Here is a 19,647-nt window from a genome sequence, read left to right as displayed (position 1 = left end):
GAAATTGAGCGAGGGAAGCTAGAAATTCAGCGAAGAAACCTATGAATTGAGCGACACAGTCTAGGAATTGAGCGAGGGAAGCTAGAAATTCAGCGAGGCAACCTAAAAATTGAGCGAGGAAACATAGGAATTGAGCGAGGAAACCTAAGAATTGAGCAAGGGAAGCTAGAAATTGAGCGAGGCAACCTAGGAATTGAGCGAGGTAAGCTAGAAATTCAGCGAAGAAACCTAGGAATTGAGCGAGGCAACTTAACAATTGAGCGAGACAATGTAGAAATTTAGCGAGACAACCTATGAATTGAGCGAGACAACCTAGGAATTGAGCGAAGGAAACTATAAATTGAGCAAGGCAATATATAAATTAAGTTAGAGAACCTAGCAATTGAACGGGGCAACGTAAATATTCAGCGAGGCAACCTATGAATTGAGCGAGGCAACTTAGGAATAGATTGAGAGAAGACTTAGGAATTTAGCGAGGCGACCTAGGAATAGATTGAGAGAAGACCTAGGAATTGAGCGAAGGAAGCTAGAAATTCAGCGAGGCAACGTATAAATGGAGCGAGGGAAGCTAGGAATTGAGCGAGGCAACGTAGGAATTGTGATGGAGCAATTCATAAATTTAATGGAGATATCATAAAAATATGATGAGGAACTTCCACGGATTCATGTAATGTAACGGAAAATTTTATGAACCACTTGGTCAATTTCATTAATTGCTCGGTCAAATTCACCGAAGAGAATTTCTTGTAAAACTTGGTTAATTTCATTAACTGCTCGGTCAAATTAACTAAAGAGCAAATTGTTAGGCTAGGTCAATTACATTTAAAGTTCATTCCAATTCATGTTAGCCTTACCCAATTTCAAGCTTGCCTCGCTCAAATTCATGTTTCCCTTGCTCAATTTCTCGGTTGCCTCGCTAAATTTCTACATTGCCTTGCTCAATTCCTATCCGATCGTTTTTCGGATCAGGTTCGAATAATGGTATATCCGGATAGAACTAATCCGAAAATTCGGACCGAAAGGGTCCGAACCGACCCGACCCGGGATGTAAATATCCCTTTATTTTACAAAATATCCCTGTATCTTTGGCTTTTCGTTTAGCGCCAAAAAAACCCGCCCAACATACACTTGAGCCCCCAACTCTCTCTCTATCTCTCTTTATATCTGTCTCTCCCTTGCTGTTGAAGATGAATGTGAGTAGAAGACTAGTTGTAACAACCCTTTTTTTTTGTGGAAACTAACCCCACCGTCCGTTTGCGTGTGACCCACCTGAGTTTTGGATCAGCCTCATTTTTGGCCTTATATCTTCTCTTGGCCTGACCGAGATGGTGGACGGAGTATATTTTTATTATTGTTAGTGAGACCCACCATATCTTAAAAAAATAAAAATAAAATAAAAAAATAAAAATAAAATCTTCCACACAACTAAACCACTTTCTCCACTTTCATTTCTTTTTGTACGGTAATGGCCGCCGAACCCTCCCACGAAAAAAAACTGCCCACATCCCCCACTCTTTCGCCTCATTCCTCACATCCATTAAAAAGAAAGGAAAGACATAAACAAAGTTTGAATGGTATCATAAAGGGAGAGAGAGAACCGGGTAGATCAAGAGAGAGAGGGAAAGAGAGAGCTCTGTAAATCGAGAGAGAGAGAGAGATTAGAGCGGAGGCGGATCATCAGACTTTTAAGGTAGGCGATCTTATCCTGAAGTTATCATTTTCAAATATTTATTAGGAAATTTATTCCCAAATTTTTAATTGGAATATTATTGCAGTTGATTATTATGTGGGTGATTCTCCTCCACTTATGAACTTTTTGATTTTATATATTTTCTGAAATTTATTTATAATGACTTTAATAAATATTTTCAAATTCATTTATACATGATATCTGCTTTTCTGAATTTTAGTAATTACTGAATCTAGTTAACTTGTAGATTAGATCATAATATCTTTTATTTTTAAAATCAAGTGTTAAGATTTATACCATAAATCTGAGTTAGAGTAATTAATCTAAATTAGTTGGTTTAGAATAAATACTAACTAAATTATTTCTAAATTTAAGAATATATATATATATAATAAATAGATAAAAATAATTTTACTAAGTGTGTATTCTAATTTAGAAGTTTTAGAATCCCTCTTGTCAAATTAAATCGTTATAAGTCTAAATTTTAAGCATTTAGGGATTTATATGATTTAATTTAGATGATTATTTAAATTTTTTAAATCAAAATCTTAACCCGATGTTAAATTAAGCTTTTAATTCATACTAATTTAAAGTCTAATTTTAAAAAATAATCTAAATATAAGGTCCATATAATTATTTTGTAAATTATGAAAATTAGAATTCAGAATGAAATAATTAGCTTATATCCATATATAATTAGATAAATAAATAAATTATGATTTTAGGATATACATGGTATTCCAACATTCTCTAGCGGTATCTACAAAATAAATAAATAAATAAATAAATAGATAAATAATAATAAAATCCTGAATTTATATTTAAAATAATCAGATAAATTTTTAGATTAACTTAAATTATTAAATAATAATTTAATTACATTATTAATGTTGTATTATAGAAATCAGTATAATATTTTTGTCTCTATAAATATAAAAATTCAAATTTTAAATTCTAAAATTTTAAAGAATTAATAAAATTAAATTTAAATGAACTTAAGCTTAAGAAATTTTTCAAAATTTTAGAATTGAAACTAAAATTTCTTGTACATTATTTCATAAAAATTTCTAAATTAAATAATACTAAAATAATATTTTATTTAAGTATTTGAATTTTTAGAGTTTCAATAAATTTTAAATTTAGAATTATTAATTAGAATTATATCGTTGATATTCTTTTATTGTGTAATGATTATTCATCTTACATGTATGTCTACCATTCATTGAGCATCAATTTTATTATGTTGGATGTAACGTAAGCAAGTAGGGCAATCATGTCCCTTGGGTGAAAGACCCTAAAGCCAGCAAGTAGGGCAATTGTGTCCCTTGGGTGAAAGACCCTAGAACCCACTAGATCCATTGGAGTCTCTTTTGTATACGGCGTATGAGTACAATTGTGTGCGTGGACATACGTCAGAGGTACAGCTGAAGCAGTAGTCTGACCAACTAACGTATAAATGGGTCCCTCACCATGAGGTACTAGTGCGTGGGTGTTAATGCAACGTGACCATCCGCTTGGGTACGGTGTTATAAGAAATAATATAAATGTTACAAGTATTCATGAAAATATTACATGCATTGCATTTTCATAATTCTGTTGTTAAATTCCATTGTTTGTATTCTATTTCCTTTATTATTATAAAATTGATATTATCTGAACGTGTTAATTTTGAGTAAGAAATGATCTTACTAGCCCATTATGCTCACCCTACTATAAAAATGCACAGGTGCAGAGCTGATATACTATATGCAGGCGGGCCTCTACTATTAGTTTTATTTTCTAGAAAATTAGGTTTAGTTTTAATTCAATTCAGTTTTTTTGTTATTAGGTTTAGCTTATGTTCAAATTTCGATGTAGAAAGGACATCAAAAGAATTGAATTTAATAATTATTTCAGCTGTATTTTCTTTTAGATGACGTTGAGTACTGATTGAATTTGATTAAATCAACTGGATTGTAATTAATGTCATTATATTATAACTCACTCCTTGGGATTCGGGTTCCGAATTTCGGGTCGTGACATCCAAAACCTTTATGGCTCCCGAAAAGGTTCAAATGATGTGACTGGTAGCAAACATTGATTGAAGAAGGTCGGCGTAACAGGCGTCGTGTTGACAGCCAGAACCAAAGACGGAAGTGGATTGGCTAGTGTAACGTTAGCGAGTTATGTGGCTCTAATCACGAGGTATGCGTTATATCCAAACCATCCATCCATTTGGCAATATCATATTAAGGGTTGGGACAAAAATAAAACAGATCTAACCATTAAGTGGACCACGCTAAGGAAAGCAGCGAGGTATTGAACGTCTACCATTGAAACCTTTTAGGGGTCATGAAAATTTTGGATCGTTATGAAATTTGTTTTTCCTCTTTATCTAGGTCTTTGTGACCTTAAGAATAGATTGGATGGAAAATAAATATTATGGTGGCCCTACAAAAGTTTTAGCGGTGAAAATCAATTTTCTGCTGCTCTCTGTGGTGTAGTCCGCTGCAATTTATGGTGTGGTCCAGATAATCTTTGGATCTGATTCATTTTTTTTGGATAATGCTATAAAATGATTTCTAAAACTAGATGAACGGTATAGATATGATCAATACATCACTGTGGGGCCATGTAACTTTGATCTCCTTTGGACCGTTCGTACAACTCGGAGCTCAAGGAGCGTCAGTGCTCGTTTTCGCACGACACGTACCTAGAGCAGGTACGTATAGCTGGCGTGAGCTATATAGCCTATATTAGGCAGTACTTCTTGGAGCGCACTGAGTTACTACGCTCTTATCATACTGAGTAAACTCAATTGGGCCCACCGCGAATGCATGTAGTTCATCCATGCCATCCATTCGTTTTGCCAAATCATTTTATGGGTTCAACCCAAAATTGATGCATATACAAAGCTCAAGTGGACCATACCATTGGAAAAGGTGCAAGTATTGATTTCAACCGTTGAAAATTTTCTAAGGCCCTCAATGATGTTTATTTGCCATCCAACCTGTTCATAAGATCAAAAAGACATGGATGAAGGGAAAACACAAATATCAGCTTGATCTAAACCCTCTGTTGTCACCAAGAATTTTTCAATGGTATATGTTCAATTCACACTGTTTCCGGTGGTGTGGTCCATTTGAGGTTTGGATATACTCCATTTTTGGGATAATGCCCTAAAATTATGTTTCAAAAGAGATGGACGGAGTGGATACAATGCATGAATGCCACTGGAGCCCATGGAGTTTACTCAGTACGCTTACCATAGTGAGTTACTCAGTACACAATCCACTACCCTTCATACAAAGCTTCTTTAAGAAGCTGATTTCGCAGTGAGATATTTTATCTATTGAGAAAACTATGTGGGGTTTGGTTTATCCACACCGTCCATCAGTTTTTTCAGATCATTTGAGGGATTGATGCTAAATTTTAAGTATATCTAATAATCAAGTAGATCTCACCATAAGAAACAGTGAGAATAATGATTTCCACACTGTTGACAAAAATGGACGATTCGAACCTTGTCCAACCCGATCCGACTCGGTTTTCCTGACCGAGTCGGACTCGAATCAGTCCAGGTCAGTAAGGTTTAGGATCGAATTGGGTCGGAGGACTTGGACTCGGTCCCGGATCTGACCGAGTTTGGGTCAGGCCATGCAGAACTCGGACCTGGTCGAGTTGGGCCCAATCCGATTCGACTCAGTCCGATACCCAGCTCTAGCTAGAGTTATGCTACGGTTATAATCTGTAGCCATAGGCCCAGTTTTGACCCTGACCCGGTTGACCCCAACACGTTGTTTATTTATTTTTTATTTTTTCCCTGGTGTAATCCTCACTGATTTTTGTGGGTCCCATTATGAGGTATGTGTTATATCCAAACCGTCCATCTATTTGGAGAACTCGTATTAAGGCTTGAGATGAAAAATAACACAGATCTAGCTATCAAGTGGACCACACTGTTGAAACCCTTTTAAGGGTTATAGGAGTTTTGGATCATTATGAAATTTGTTTCTCCTCTTCATCCAGGCCTTTGTGACCTTATGAATAGATTGAATGGAAAATAAATGTTACGGTGGGTCCTACAAAATTTTTAACGGTGAAAATCAATTTCCCCGCTGCTCTTTGTGGTGTGGTCCAATTGATCTTTGTATATATATATATATATATATTTTGGATAATGCTCTGAAATGATCTCAAAATATGGATGAACGTTGTGGATATAATAATGGGGCCATGTAACTTTGATCTCTTCTAAGCCGTTCGTACAACTCTCAGTTGCAGGAGCGTCAGCGCTCGTCTTCGCAGTGAAAAGGAGGGGTAGTTTCGTCCTCAAAGTCGCTATTCGCACGTGTTAGTCTAAGTTGGTAACTTAAGTTTGTATTCCTTCATAAAAATCGCTCGATAAAAGGTTTTGTATACAGTTGTCATTTTCACCGGATTGGAAAAATAAAAGACACGTTCGACCCCATCTCAGTACATCAACACCAAAAAATTTGACAGATCCACCCAAGAAATCTCGATTCGATTCCAGAAATTTTCATCACAAAACCCTAACCTTACTTGAGAGATCAGCTCTTCCTCAGGTATGTATTTATGTTTGTTCTTTTTTCCAATTTGTAAGAAACCCCCTCGATCCGGAGAAACCGAAAACATTTAAGATATGTTATCCTCTTTTTCTCTCTCTAAAACCCTAGAAATCGGCTCTTTGAAGAATGATTCGATCTTTTATGTTTTCTATTCCATGGATTGAACGTGAAGATTCTGAAATTTGATTTTTTTAAGCTCTATCTGAAACGATTTGAAAATCTTTCAATTGGAATCTGGATGCATTTGGGCAGCGGCTATATACACCATTTTCCTTACTTGGAACTGAAACAATAAACTTTTGTACTTTTCCATTCCAGGGATGGAAGTTGAGTGTATCCAAATCAATCAGGCTGGGTGCATATGACAAATTCCTTTACAATATTTATTTATTTATTTAAAATTTTTTTCTGCGTGGTAACTATAGATCATGTATTCTGATGTTTGGGTCGAATCCAAAATGAGGAATGAATAGCAAAGGCATGATTTTAGTTTGGTTATTGGGATGTGAATTGCATCCTTTTCGGGCACTTCCTGGTCGTGCTGTTTTGGCTGCATATAGATGCAGAAGTGAATTGAATGAGGAAAAATATGTAAATTAATGAAATTTCTGAGGAGGTACTGCTTGGATTAGAGTTATGTTCTATTCAAGTGCAAAGTAACCCAATTGCAAATTTTTATGAATTGTAAGGAAAGAAAATGCAATTTGGTTATTTCCAAGTCCTTACACTGGAAATTGCAATTCAATTTGATACTGCATTCAGACACCTCCTTGGTAATTTTGTGGAATTTCTGTTGAGGTTACTGGTTCGCTCCTTGGCAGTGATTTTTAATTCTCAATTGAAAATGCTGTTCAGGAAGAGATGGAGAGGATTGTTGCGGTTTTTGTGGCGCTTTTGTTGGCTGTGGCGCAAATTTCATGTGGATTTTCATCTCCAACCACAGCTCCTGCATTTCTGTGGTCTTCTTACCATGATGGGTATGGTATTATTATTCTTTGTTCTTGGATTTTATGAATACTGCACTAGGAAGAAGAATTGAGGGTCATTTTCATGATGTTTTTATTCTCGTTTTACTTTATTTTGAATTTTATTATGAGGTTTGCTAATTACACCTGCCTGTTTAGCCCAGCTCCTCCACACAGTGCAGCATGTGCTAACTTGTCAGTTGTCACACATGTGGACCACCCGAGCATCCATCAGGTGGTTCTGTACCTTGTAAATGCCTTGGCTCTTGAATCAGGCTTGTGGTGTGCCAGTGTACTAAAAAAATGATGACTGCAGAAAATATTGGGCTACTTTGCTTCCACATTCCGCAATTTTCATACACCGGCCCACTTGATTCATTGATCAGCCATAAAAAAATAAAAAATAAAAATAAAAATAAAATTATCTAGGGCATGTGCTTGGATGTTTTACAGGTATGCCAAGTTGTCAGGTGTGGCAGCTGCATTCCTGTGGGGGAGTACATCTTTTGGCAATTAGAAAGATCTCCTCTCGAAGAAGCGATAAGGCGATGAGGCTTTTAGAATGATTGGTTATCTTGTTGAGAACCGATCAGGCACAACTGATTTGTGTGCTACAACCCTCTCTCTCTCTCTCTCTCTCTCTCTCTCTCTCTCTCTCTCTTTTAATAATTATGAATCAACCAAACTTTTATTTTGAAGGAGAAAACAGAAATAAAAAGGTGAATAAATTTCTCTGCATCATCCCGCAAATGGTAAGAACAGTAATAATGCCATTATCTCCTATCAACTGTGGAGACAGACTCCCTTATGCCCCCTTCATTTGCTAAACTATCTGCCACTTAATTCGCCTCTTGGAGCATATTAAAAAAAAAAGAACACCTGGATCAGACAGTTCTTCAATTACATTGGCCAACTTCCAGGGATAGGAACCAGAGATTGGCCATCCGATGCTATTCGTTTAGTCACCTCAAGAATGATGGGGGAGAAAGCAAACTGCACAGAACTTCACCCTTTGGAGGAGAGCTGCTGCTTCTGCTTAATTGGAACCACAATCACCATGATCATTCTGAATGAAACTGCCTATCCGAACAGGTCCAGGATTGCCCAGGGAACCCCCATCAAAATTTTGCTTAAAAATTCCGGCAGGGGGATCTTTGTCGCTCTTCTGCCTTTGATACCTTCCATCCAAAAAATAAAATGCCTTCCCAGTTTGACCAAAAACAGATAATTTGTAATTCCTTTTGAACTTTTTTGTTTGTCTTCCCATTCTATCATCATCTCCAGAATTTTCTTACAACTAAAAAATCGGTGCCAGATTTACACTTTGAAAATCCTGCGAATTCTTTCCAGTCACATAGCCCAAAGGGATACTTGAACAACGACTCCAGAGGAATCTTCTGATTGGATCCAGGGTGTCAGTTTGACTCAGTTCGCCAACCCACCCACCCCAATGGATCCTGGCATAATCCATGCAGTTCCAAATTTAGTACCAGGCAAAGGTAGGACATCGCAGCAAATGATGCACTGATTTCTCAATTTGGAGGGCATAATGCATCAGTTGGCCAACAAAATGTCCCGATCTTTTAAGGCACTGGAGTATTACATACTCTCGCAAATGAAACCAGAGAGCGAGGAGGCTGCAAAGAAAGGGCTGAAAAGAATGATCACGCTGAAAACCTTCCATCAACTTCAAGTTCCAATTCCAACTTTCTGCACCATATCAGGGGGATGTGGACCTCCTTAAGCAATGCCCACAAATCAATGAGCGTAGGGATCTCCTCATCTCTGAGATCATGTCTGAAAATTGGACTGCAAGTTTGCATCTGAAAATCAGATTTTTGACTGGGCATGCTGTCCAAGGTGGGTTGTTGCAGACGTGACCCACTTTTTAAGACTTCATAAATTTTTTTTTTTTTTTTTCACTTTTCCCCTTGAAAATATCATATATTTACAAATGCAAGATGTTTGTTGGGCAAATTAACATAGTACTTGTAGGTTATCAGTCCTCTATGTTGTTTGTGTGTTGATGTACTTTTGTGTTTAAAGGGTTTTATTTTTGTGGTACTAGCTGCTGTGTAGCTGCCTTTTCAGCGCTCACCATCTTCTTATAATGTCAAGGGTCTGGAAATTATGATATCTTGAGGATTTATTCCTGAATTCTGATTGGTGGGTAGAACTTCATAAATGGCTTGTTTTGCTTTTAGCTTGTACCATCTTGTCAGCACTGATTTAGAACTACTGTTCATGGGAATGGTTATTCTACTCTATTTTCTATACAAAAACTTCAACTTTTGTTGGTCTTTGTTCTTCAAAGGGCTGTTTCAACTCCGGTTGCCGAAGTGATTTTCATTCTCTCGGTTGTGTTTCTACTTGTTACAAATGTGTTACAGATTGGCTGAAATAGATGATACAGGGTCCAATTCATGTTACGGTATTCAATAATCGTACTGGCTGTAACGGCCTTTCTTTCCCCCGAAAAAAACCTGTATTGGCCATTTTTTTTCTGTAATGGCTGTCAAGGCCCTGTGACGCATAATGATTCCCACCATTAAATTACGTTTTTATGCACCTAGTGTGTTTTAATTCGTAATGTCAATCGTTATTAACATAGAGATTTATACTTTGATTTATGCAACGACATGCAAATAGGCAAATATTATTACAAGCAGGAATTATGATAATCATTTTTGTCTTTTCATATCTGAATTACAGCATCAATTCATATGTAAAACTATACTGTTAACTCGTGCATGTACTGACCCACATGATCCTACCCCTAGCGTACCACTCATTGGAGGAAATAGTGTATCGTGTACCATGCATCCTTTCCCATATTTTAAGGCATTGAGAAGCTGTGTCAGCAGTCGTGGATAGAGTCAAAAAAGATTTGATTTTGTGGGTGATGAATCACATAGCTTTTAAAGGTTTGTTAATCGAAGACACTTCCTCCTGGCCTGTCATTCTGTGGGAGAGGCATTTCGCAATGTCGAGACTCTCGTAGTGAATCTGAGAAACAATCCTTCAAATTTCAGGGTTTGGAATAAGGAGAGTAGAAAGGATGGGGTTAAAGGAATTTTATTTAATCCAATGGGCAGAATTGTTGGGCCTGTAGTAGCTGTTTGTGCTACTCATGCCTTGTTGATGGCCCTGAAGGAGACTATCAGGACTTCTCCTCTTGCTTTCCCCCGATTGAGTTAAATGTTTATGGCTTTGCTCTAGGTAGTCTTGCGATGGGCAAAATGAGTGGGTTTGCTCCCTACAGGTGTGGGTTCGACTCCCCTCCTCGGCATTACCCGATACACGTAGTTGTGTGTGATTGCGCGTATCCGCAAGGAATAGTCTCGACTCAAAAGGGGTGGGGACACCCCGTGTCTTAAAAAAAAAAAAAAAGTTTTCAGGGAAATTATAGTAATTTCTGTTGGGTTAAACACTTCATTTTCTCATAAGAACTTTTGACTCTAGTAATACTGTTGTTTCCTTAGTGTGGTATATGGGTCCATGAGACCTTTTTTGTATTTTGGGAGTTCGCTTCCCTCCTTTTAATTAATGCAGTTTTAAGTATTCCCTGTATCTCTCAAAAAAAAAAAGGAAAATGAAAGAAAGAAAGAAAGAAAGAAAGTGTACATGTTCCCATACCATGCACTGGTTGATTTGTGGTCAAGGTAACCTTGATCCAACTTGGCTGAGACTCAGTGAGTGGGACCTCTTTTGTATTCAGCCTTCCGGTTTTTGTTTGCCCACTACCAAAACTATTTGAGGTTTCCTTTCTGTAGTTTTTTGACCTTAAATAAATTTATTTTATTTTATTTATTTTACACATCAAAAATTTTCTGCTTTGTAGAAATAAGTGACAAATCTTGTTCTTAGTGATATCTTGTTTCCGGGATTTCTTGGTATATTTTCAGATTTTGAGTTTTCCAGGATATTATTGGGAAAATCTCGATGAGAATATTCAATTAAAAATATTATTATAAATTTAATAATCATTTTATTTTTTTTAAATGTGTATGATTATTAAAAATTTAAATAAGTTTCATGTTAATATCACGATAATTTCACAATACAACCGTGGAAAATTTCGAACTGCCAAGATTTTGAAAATCTCGTGATACTAATGCGGTAATGTTGTTTGATTAATTTCCTTAAAAAAATTGTTTAATCAATATTTCGTAAAATGTTGAAAGATTTTAAAAATCTCTGTGATATTTGTCACTGTGGTTGTGGATTCACATTCAACGCCGCCTCTTTATAAGAGAGTGCTTAACCAAAAATAATTCTACTGCCTTCTGACAATACTGTTATGCCTCTTGGCATTGTAAATTTCTCTTCCTATCTGGATTTGATTCTCATTTAACTTGTTTCGGAAGTTATTGGTAATTTTGTTGTTCTTATGTTAACATCTACAAGTTCTTGTCATGGACTTTTTATATCTTCTGCTGTACTCTGGTGCTCTGAACGCTTGCTGTTGTTGTGGCAAACAATAAGCCTTGTATAAAAGCGTCTGCAGTCCGACATCTAATATCATTTAATTGTATGCTGCAGGTCGTCAGTTAATAACGTGGAGGACATTATTAATTACCAAACCATCTCGCCAAAGGATTTAGCTAAGACTGTTCTGTCTAAAGGGGGATGGTCAAACATATTGGTAATTTTTTCCATTTTGTGAATTTAGTCAGTGTTTTGAGTTGGAATTTCTTCTCAAACGAAAAATCAGTGAACCGTTGAGTAGTCCACTCTTCATTTCTTTTAGCAGCTACTCTTTAATTTCTCATATCGTGTTTCTTTTACTTAGTGCTCTGGAGAGAATGTTGAGCAGCCTGTGGATATTGCACTCGTTTTTATTGGTAGGAAGGTATGGCGCTTCATTTCATATTTACCTTTTACAGTCACAACTTGAGAATCACACTTACGGTAGACAATTTCACCGTCCCTGGCACTTGTCTCCTCATTATTCTTGATTTTAGTGTGAATCATGAGAAAAGCTTGGTTTTCATGGCAGTTGCAATTTCTCCATCCCTTGTTAAGTGTTGCCTGAATTACTATTTGTGAAGACCAACACTGTTTTTGATTGAATGTAGCAATTACTTTAGAAACGAGCAGATTCCTGGATTTCTTTCTCACCTATTTCACAATCTTTGGCTTTCTTTGGAAATTTTCAAAATTCTGGGGTTTCTCGGGATATGTTAAGAAATATCTCACACGAATGACATACTAAAATAAGGATAAAATAGAGAAGTTGCAAACTAAAGAAAGAAGAATAAAGAAATCACTTTATCAGGAAACCGTGATATTGTGATAACATGCGGCATTGTTTATGGTATCCTCATCATCATTTCTTTGTCCGAGCTATCTGGAGTACATAAATGTTAAATTGAAGTTTTTCACTATATTATATTTTTTGTTTTTATTTTTTTTCTTGAAAATACAGCAAAAATTGTGATATTTTTAAAATATTGCTGTATTTCAGTATTTGTCACAATATGCAGTTGATGCCTTACAAGATTTTGAGCCCCACTCTGGAGAAGCCGAATAATACTTGCCACTTGCCAGTCATTCACCTTGGCATCTCAATGTGAAAATAATTGGGCCTTTACTAGAAACCACTAAGTCAAATAAAAAGTGATTCTAACTTGGTCTGAACCAGAGTTTGCAGCTTGTTAGCTGAATCAGTTGGCTATTACACTGTGAATGTATGACTTAAGCATGTTACTCCTTGTTCAAGCTGTCCTTATAATTGGATGCTTTTTCTTTTCAGTTGGAATCTTCAGATATTACGAAAAATAAACACGCTGAACGAGGTCTTGTAGACTTGCTCAAGGTAACTAAGCTGGAATTTTCAACTGTCATTAATATGCATGATCAGATCATGAGGATCATTTGATTTGGATTAAGTCTTTGTATGTTCTCCAGGGTTGGATTTACCATTTCCTTTTCTCACCAGGTGTCATTCATGAGTTCCAACTTTTCTATGGCATTTCCATATGTCGCCGTATCAGAGGAAAAGGAGACCATGGAAAAATCTTTGATCTCAGCGTTTACTGAAAATTGTGGGGATCACTTAGTGAACGATATTGCTTTCTTGGAGTCGTGTTCTGTAGAGGGTGATGACCTTAAGAAGCTCACAGGCCTCCATTCAGTACATGTAATTCATCTCAAATAATATCATTCTACTCTTTAAATTATTCTATTCGGAGAGATCTATGATGACTGATGCTGAATTTGCTTAGAAACACAGGAGTATGTAGGTTCAAGGATGCAAATGAAGCAGAAGGGGCAGACAGGTTTGGTTGTGTTCTGCAGTGGAGGCTCCCAGTCTTCTGAAGGATCTGACCGTACACAATCAGAGGGTACGTGAGTTCTAAATTTATGTCCATTGACTTCCTGATTCAAATCAGTGTTCTGGATTTGAGTTTTGATGTGACATGCAGGCGAGATTTTCTCTGAACTAATTACTTCTCTGAAGCAGTCTGGTGCAACGTACACTGTTCTGTATGCTTCAGATCCATATAGATTGCTTCGTTATCCTTCTCAACGAGCTTTGGACAGGTTTCTTGCTGAAGGCACCCTGGGACATGATCCTGCCAATTCAACCCGTTGTGATGGAGTTTGCCAGATTAAGTCATCACTTTTGGAAGGAGTTTTTGTTGTAAGTTACTCCTACCTCTTCTACTAAGATAGTAGTGTGGTGCCTTGTTTTACTGGAGTTTATGTTGCTAATGGCTAGACAAGTTTTAATCGCAGACAGTGATGAACTTGTTTTACAGTAGTTTCTTATGGCAATGGCTAGATGAAGAGGAGTATTTGATTGAAGTTTAGTATTCATTGCCGTTGTTCACTTTCCTCGATCTTGATTGAGCTTGTACAATCATAATATTTTGAGGACGTTGCTAAATTGGATCTTGTGATAAGAAGGATAAAATAAAATAAAGAAACAAAACAGAGGCATCATGTGATCCACAGTCTATGCATAGTATTCTCGGGCCACACATTTCAATGTGTGACCCAATGTCCCGTGATCCAGCTAGATCTGATGGGCCTGATCATGGGTGGAAAAGGCCCTACTCTCACCCTTGTGGGACTGTGGGACAGTCCTAACCCTAAAATATATGATTAGGAAAGAATATGGCAATGTTCTGCATTCATTTGGAGATGTGCCAAACATTGAATGCCTGGGATCTTCCAATTTGGGTACGATGCATCTTTGCTTGGACCAATTTTATCATTAGAAAACCATCACTTGCTTTTCACGACAGTGTATTCAATTTGTAAAGTTGTTTTTATTGACTTAAGAGTAAGCATTCAAATCTTTCAAAAACAAAGAGTAAGCATACGATAGAGACAAGTGTGTTCCCAATTATTGTAGGCTTGCACTAGGGGTTGGCATTGAGCTTGTCCTTTTTCTTTGAATGGTAACATAAACTTTCATTGAAAAGAAGAAGACCCGAGATGGCACAAGCTACATCCCAAAAAGCAAGAGTACAGTAAGTTTATGCCTTTTCAAAGCATCCAAGACAAAATGCTCATTCAGCTACATGAAAAAATTGCCCTACTTGTGATCCATTGCCGCTTGCTTTAACTTTGGAAGCACCATACATTTCTTTCTCCCCAAATCACCCACAAAACTAGCCAATAAGCAAAGCCTCCACAAGACCTTCACTTCCTTTTGGAAATCCACACCATGCCATGCCATGAAGAGATCCCCAATTGCGAGGGGCATAGACCAGGCTAAATTGAATCTTCTTAGAATTTTATTCCACACTTGGTGTGCGAAGGGGCAATGGATAAATAGATGATGAATTGGCTCAGTATTAGACATGCACATAAGGCAAATATTAGGAATTACCATTGATCACTTTTGGAGATTATTAACAATCAAAACTCTTTTCCTTCCCACAAGCCACCCAAAGGCAGCAATCTTCTAAGGAGCTCAATAACACCACACATGATGCGTCTGCCCAAGCTCATCTCCCCTCTTCGCGAGCATGAAGTAGGACTGGACCAAGAAGCGACTTGACTTGTCTTTTACCTAAAACATCTTGTCATGGTCGTCACTTGTTGGGCGACAAAGATGCAAACACTCCATTAATGACACAATTTCATTCACTTTCATCACGCAGGTTCCAACAGCAAGGAGACCACACGACAGACTCTCCACATAATGAATAGTATCTAGCAACCACTATACTGCAGTTTGGGGCAAGGCACGCCATTTTTGGGAATCTAACTTGGAAGGGTAAACCACTATACTTGAGCCTGGCATTTTCCATTGTTTATGGAGAAGTTAATGAGGAGTTTGCGGGAAGAGATCCCAAGGTGTATGCTATGTGCAGATGAGATAGTTTGGATTGACAAGACGAGGGCATGAACACAAAGCTAGATTTATAAATGGGTACTTTAGAATCTAAAGGATTTAAAATTATTTGAACTAAAACAGAGTATATGGAGTGCAATTTTAGTAATAATGGGAGTAAAAACGAGTAAGTAGTTAAGGTTGCTAATTCATGAGAGTTGAGAGATTGAGAAGGATGCTACCCATAGAATTAATGTTGGGTGGAAGAAATGGAGGTGTGCCTCTGGAGTTCTATGTGATCGGCATGTACCAATCAAACTGGAAGGGAAATTTTATAAGATAGCTATATAAGACCAACTATGCTTTATGGGACAGAATGTTGTGTAGTTAAGGAACAACATGCTCATAGGATGAGTGTAGCTGAAATGAGGATGTTGAGATGGATGAATGGTAAAATGAGGAAGGATAAAATTAGAAATGAATACATTCGAGGGAACTTAAGAGTGGCACCAATAGGCAATAAGATGAGGGAAAGTAGGCTTTACATGGTCTGGTCATATGCAACGGAAACCAAGAACCTCGCCGGTTTGGAGTGAGTTGGTACAAGTTGAATGCTCTAAAAGGGCACGGGAAAGGCCCAAAAGGATGTGGATGGAGGTAGTAAGAAAAGACTTGATGACCTATGGTCTAACTGAAGGTATGACCCTTGATAGAGTGGAATGGTGGAATACCCAATTAATTGGGATACGGTTTAGATGATGATGATGATAATATAGTCAGTTTGTAAAATTCCATATCATTTCGATGCTCTGCATGGAGTATCTGTAGAGTAGTCTGACATATAAAACCCAAAGAGCTGCCGGGAACCTTTGGCCGTTCCAACCAGGTTATCTAGATTGGGCAGTGGGGTATATTACCTCACTGTTCTGTTTCTTTGCACCAGATCGGGTGGTCCTTCCTCAGAAAGGGAGGGATGACCCTGACAATGTGAACTTTCGGTTCAGCATCAGCTTGAAACTTTGTTCCTGACTCGTGCAGTCCCTTCATATCTGCTATGCTTTCGGAAGCAAGTCCCGCACCTACTTATTATTCCATGGGGTGTGGGCATGGGGAGGATTGGTCAGTTGGCAAGAAATTGTCTGTCCATGGATCTCGGAAATTATAGGTTTTCATTATGTTACTGCTGCATTCAATTTTTACTTCAGTCCATAATGTGAAACTAAATAATGCAACTGGAACTGAGGCAAGACTAATTGAAGGAAATTTGAAATCTACATATCGGATTTGAAGCCACAAATAACCATCGAGGAGGTGATGACTCTGTGGAACCACTCCACATTAGGCCTGATGGAGTCACACCAACAGCTTTCTAGGGAATCACACAACTAGAGATGAAATCCCATCATGGGAAATCAATAAAAGAAAGCAATTTTATTCTAATAAGCACCATCAGTCATCCAATTCTTATCCCAATTAATTGGTATCGGCTACATGGATCGTCTTTTGCCATTCCACTCAATCAAGCACAGAAATTTTTTTATTCTTTATGACTTGCATGTCTATTTGTAGACCAGTATAATGGTAATCCTTAAATTCAAATTAATTCGTCTCTCTTCCAACACAACATTATAACAGATCCTAGTCACGATCAAATACTAATTAAAGAATATAAATGAACTAAACCAGGACTTCAATAACTTGCGCAATCAAGGCACGTAATGAATGATTAAGGACACCGATGTAGCGTATCCTGTAGTGTGATGTGTAGTGCACCCATACACTATTAAGGAAACCTGCTACAGCCCAACTGTGTAGTATAGGTAGATCATGACATGTGTATGGGGTCTTGAATCTGATTGGACTACATGTGGAGTCCACCCTTCTGATTTGACTGCGAACGAGACCTACCCCTTTGATCTTTAATGTTTGAGGGCTGATTGCATCACTAAATTACTGTTACTGATTAAAATAAGAAAAAAGAAACTAGATTCCAAAGCTCTAAGCAATCATATAACCACACTGCATACATGCAGGATGTTGTATATAATTTTCACCACCTCTGGTTAATATTGAACTGCGAGCAGGATTTTAGCAAATACTGGTGCAATTAGGCCTGTAAATGGGCTGGGTCAACCAGTGTGCCAACCAACGCAATGTTCTTAAAAGGGTTTGGGTCCAGTTTATCAGATTGCATCAGGGTAAGGAGGTCAACCTTCTTAAGAAGTAATGTTCAATGAGTAGGTGCTTGCTTTTCTGGTAGTAGCTTGTAGAGCTTTGCATAAGGTCTCAGGTTTGATTCGTACAAATATGTCTTTTATTTTTGTTTTTGTTTTAAAATTTTCCCCAGATCAAGCTGAGCTTGGGTTTTGGAATCTGCTAATGGGTTGGGCTGACTCATCCCATCTCAGGTCAGGGGTTGGGCTTGTACCTGAACTCTGTCCCCTTTTCGTAAATGGGTCGGGCTTGGACTGATCCTGATGGCATGGAAAATGGACATTCGAGTGGATAAACAAAATAGGTCCCATCATAATCTTGAACCATCCAATCCTATAGATTCCACTTCGTATTGCTTATGATTCCAAAGTAGCACATTAATGATTCTAATCATGCCATCGATGACTGATTAAAAAGCAGACTATTGTATCAAAATGGCCTCATTCATAGGGTTAGGATCATCTGATCAGCTCGACTTTTGCACCATGGCTTGCTCCAATGGTGCTAACCAATGAACGGTCCCGATTGATGATCTGGGTCCCATGTGTCAGTCGAAGGATTTGGGGACATTGCTAATATCCCCATGAAGGTGGGGATGGTAGCAAAACCCAAATTTAAATTACAACTTGGTCAACACTCAACGGTAAGTGTGCAAACCATAACTGAAAATAGCAATCTGGATTGGAAGTGACCCATAATTTGGAATGTTGATTCGGAATGGAAATTGTAGAGTGGTTGGCAATTCAGGTGACATTGAACCAATGTATGGCAGCATTGCCTTTTTGCTAGTTGTAGAGGGTTGATGTATATTATTCTTTCGGTTGGTTTATGTACTCAAAACATCAGGATCTTCAATTTCTTCTCTCCATGCATTCTAATACTATATATTTGAACAAAGCTTGTTGTTCTAATGGTATCTTGAGAATCCTAACATTATTTATGCTTGTGGCTTTCAGGGGATTGTTCTGCTTATAATCCTACTATCAGGACTATGTTGTATGATGGGTATTGACTCTCCGACGAGGTTTGAGACTGCACAAGACTCTTGATGTGCAGATTCCTCAGGAATTTGGAACCGAGTCTACCACAGCACTCGAGGCATATCAGTAATAGGTTCGAATGGGGCTGTAATGTAATCATATATCATTCGTTTTCTTGTCTTGTTGTAGGCGCCTTTTCATTTCTACTCAATAAACCACCACCACCACCTGAGAGGGGCTATGCCAGTTATAACAGTATTTCTTCTTCTTCAAGGGCCTCTTATGTTGGTAAATTGAGCATGGTAGTGTTAGGCCCGAAGTATGTTTTGGAGTTTTTGACAGAAATGTACTTGTTATGTTGATTGATTTGTTGTTTTTGCTGTTAGTGTCTTCATCTTCATTATATAGGAGGAGGTGAGGCCTGCTTGTTTATTAAGGAGCAGTTCGTCCCCAGTACACAACACCTGGAAGGTGGGATGGTGGATCTGGACTGTTCCTAAAGGAGATCCTGCTCTGGATGGCCTGCAGGTGAAAGTTGCATCTGATGGATTATCCTACCTTAGGAAGAGGTGAGGCCTGCTGGATAGGAGTGAGTTGGTATGAGTTGAAGGTTCTAAGAGGGCTAGGGAAAGTTTCCAAAGGACTTGCTGACCTATGGTCTAATTGAAGTTATGGCCCTTCACAGAATAGAACGATGGAACAGGATTCATGTAGCTGACCTCAGTTCGGATAAAGCCTAGATGATGATGATGACCCATATGGGTGGTGGCCTCCAAACAGGTGGTCCGAATAAAATTTTATTCAACTGTAATCGTCTATTCAGTGTGATTTTCAACCAGTGGCCATTTAAGGATAAGATCCACTGGATGGAGGGCCTGGATCCAGCTTCCTGCCTGCTGCGTGTCGGGTATTGAGGGTCCCGTGTCCCTTCCTGATCCAA

General features: G+C 37.9%; 1 protein-coding gene across 2 annotated transcripts; it reads left to right on the top strand.

Moving 5' to 3' along the window:
- The first annotated feature begins 6,114 nt into the window (after nt 1-6,114).
- Nucleotides 6,115-19,073, top strand: LOC131227144 (uncharacterized). 2 transcript variants are annotated; one of them, XM_058222868.1, is made up of 9 exons: nt 6,115-6,255; nt 7,118-7,235; nt 11,766-11,868; nt 12,016-12,075; nt 12,979-13,041; nt 13,165-13,365; nt 13,459-13,570; nt 13,652-13,869; nt 18,684-19,073. In XM_058222868.1, the coding sequence occupies exons 2-9, from the start codon at nt 7,120-7,122 to the stop codon at nt 18,774-18,776; spliced, it is 966 nt and encodes a 321-aa protein (XP_058078851.1). In that variant the 5' UTR covers nt 6,115-6,255; nt 7,118-7,119; the 3' UTR covers nt 18,777-19,073. The 2 variants fall into 2 exon arrangements, with proteins under 2 accessions (XP_058078851.1, XP_058078850.1); XM_058222867.1 differs by having other exon boundaries at nt 7,114-7,235.
- Nucleotides 19,074-19,647: the final 574 nt, after the last annotated feature.

The sequence above is a fragment of the Magnolia sinica genome, chromosome 15 (genome assembly GCF_029962835.1).
Source record: "Magnolia sinica isolate HGM2019 chromosome 15, MsV1, whole genome shotgun sequence".
Taxonomy (NCBI): Eukaryota; Viridiplantae; Streptophyta; class Magnoliopsida; order Magnoliales; family Magnoliaceae; genus Magnolia; species Magnolia sinica.
This window is presented reverse-complemented; position numbering and strand designations above follow the sequence as displayed.

Bases quoted from the DNA above. Each gene is read 5' to 3' on its own strand.
- LOC131227144 (XM_058222868.1), top strand. From the start codon at position 7,120: ATGGAGAGGATTGTTGCGGTTTTTGTGGCGCTTTTGTTGGCTGTGGCG. The intron at 7,236-11,765 runs GTATGGTATTAT...TGTATGCTGCAG, and splicing joins TGGTCTTCTTACCATGATGG to GTCGTCAGTTAATAACGTGG. The intron at 11,869-12,015 runs GTAATTTTTTCC...TCTTTTACTTAG, and splicing joins GGGGATGGTCAAACATATTG to TGCTCTGGAGAGAATGTTGA.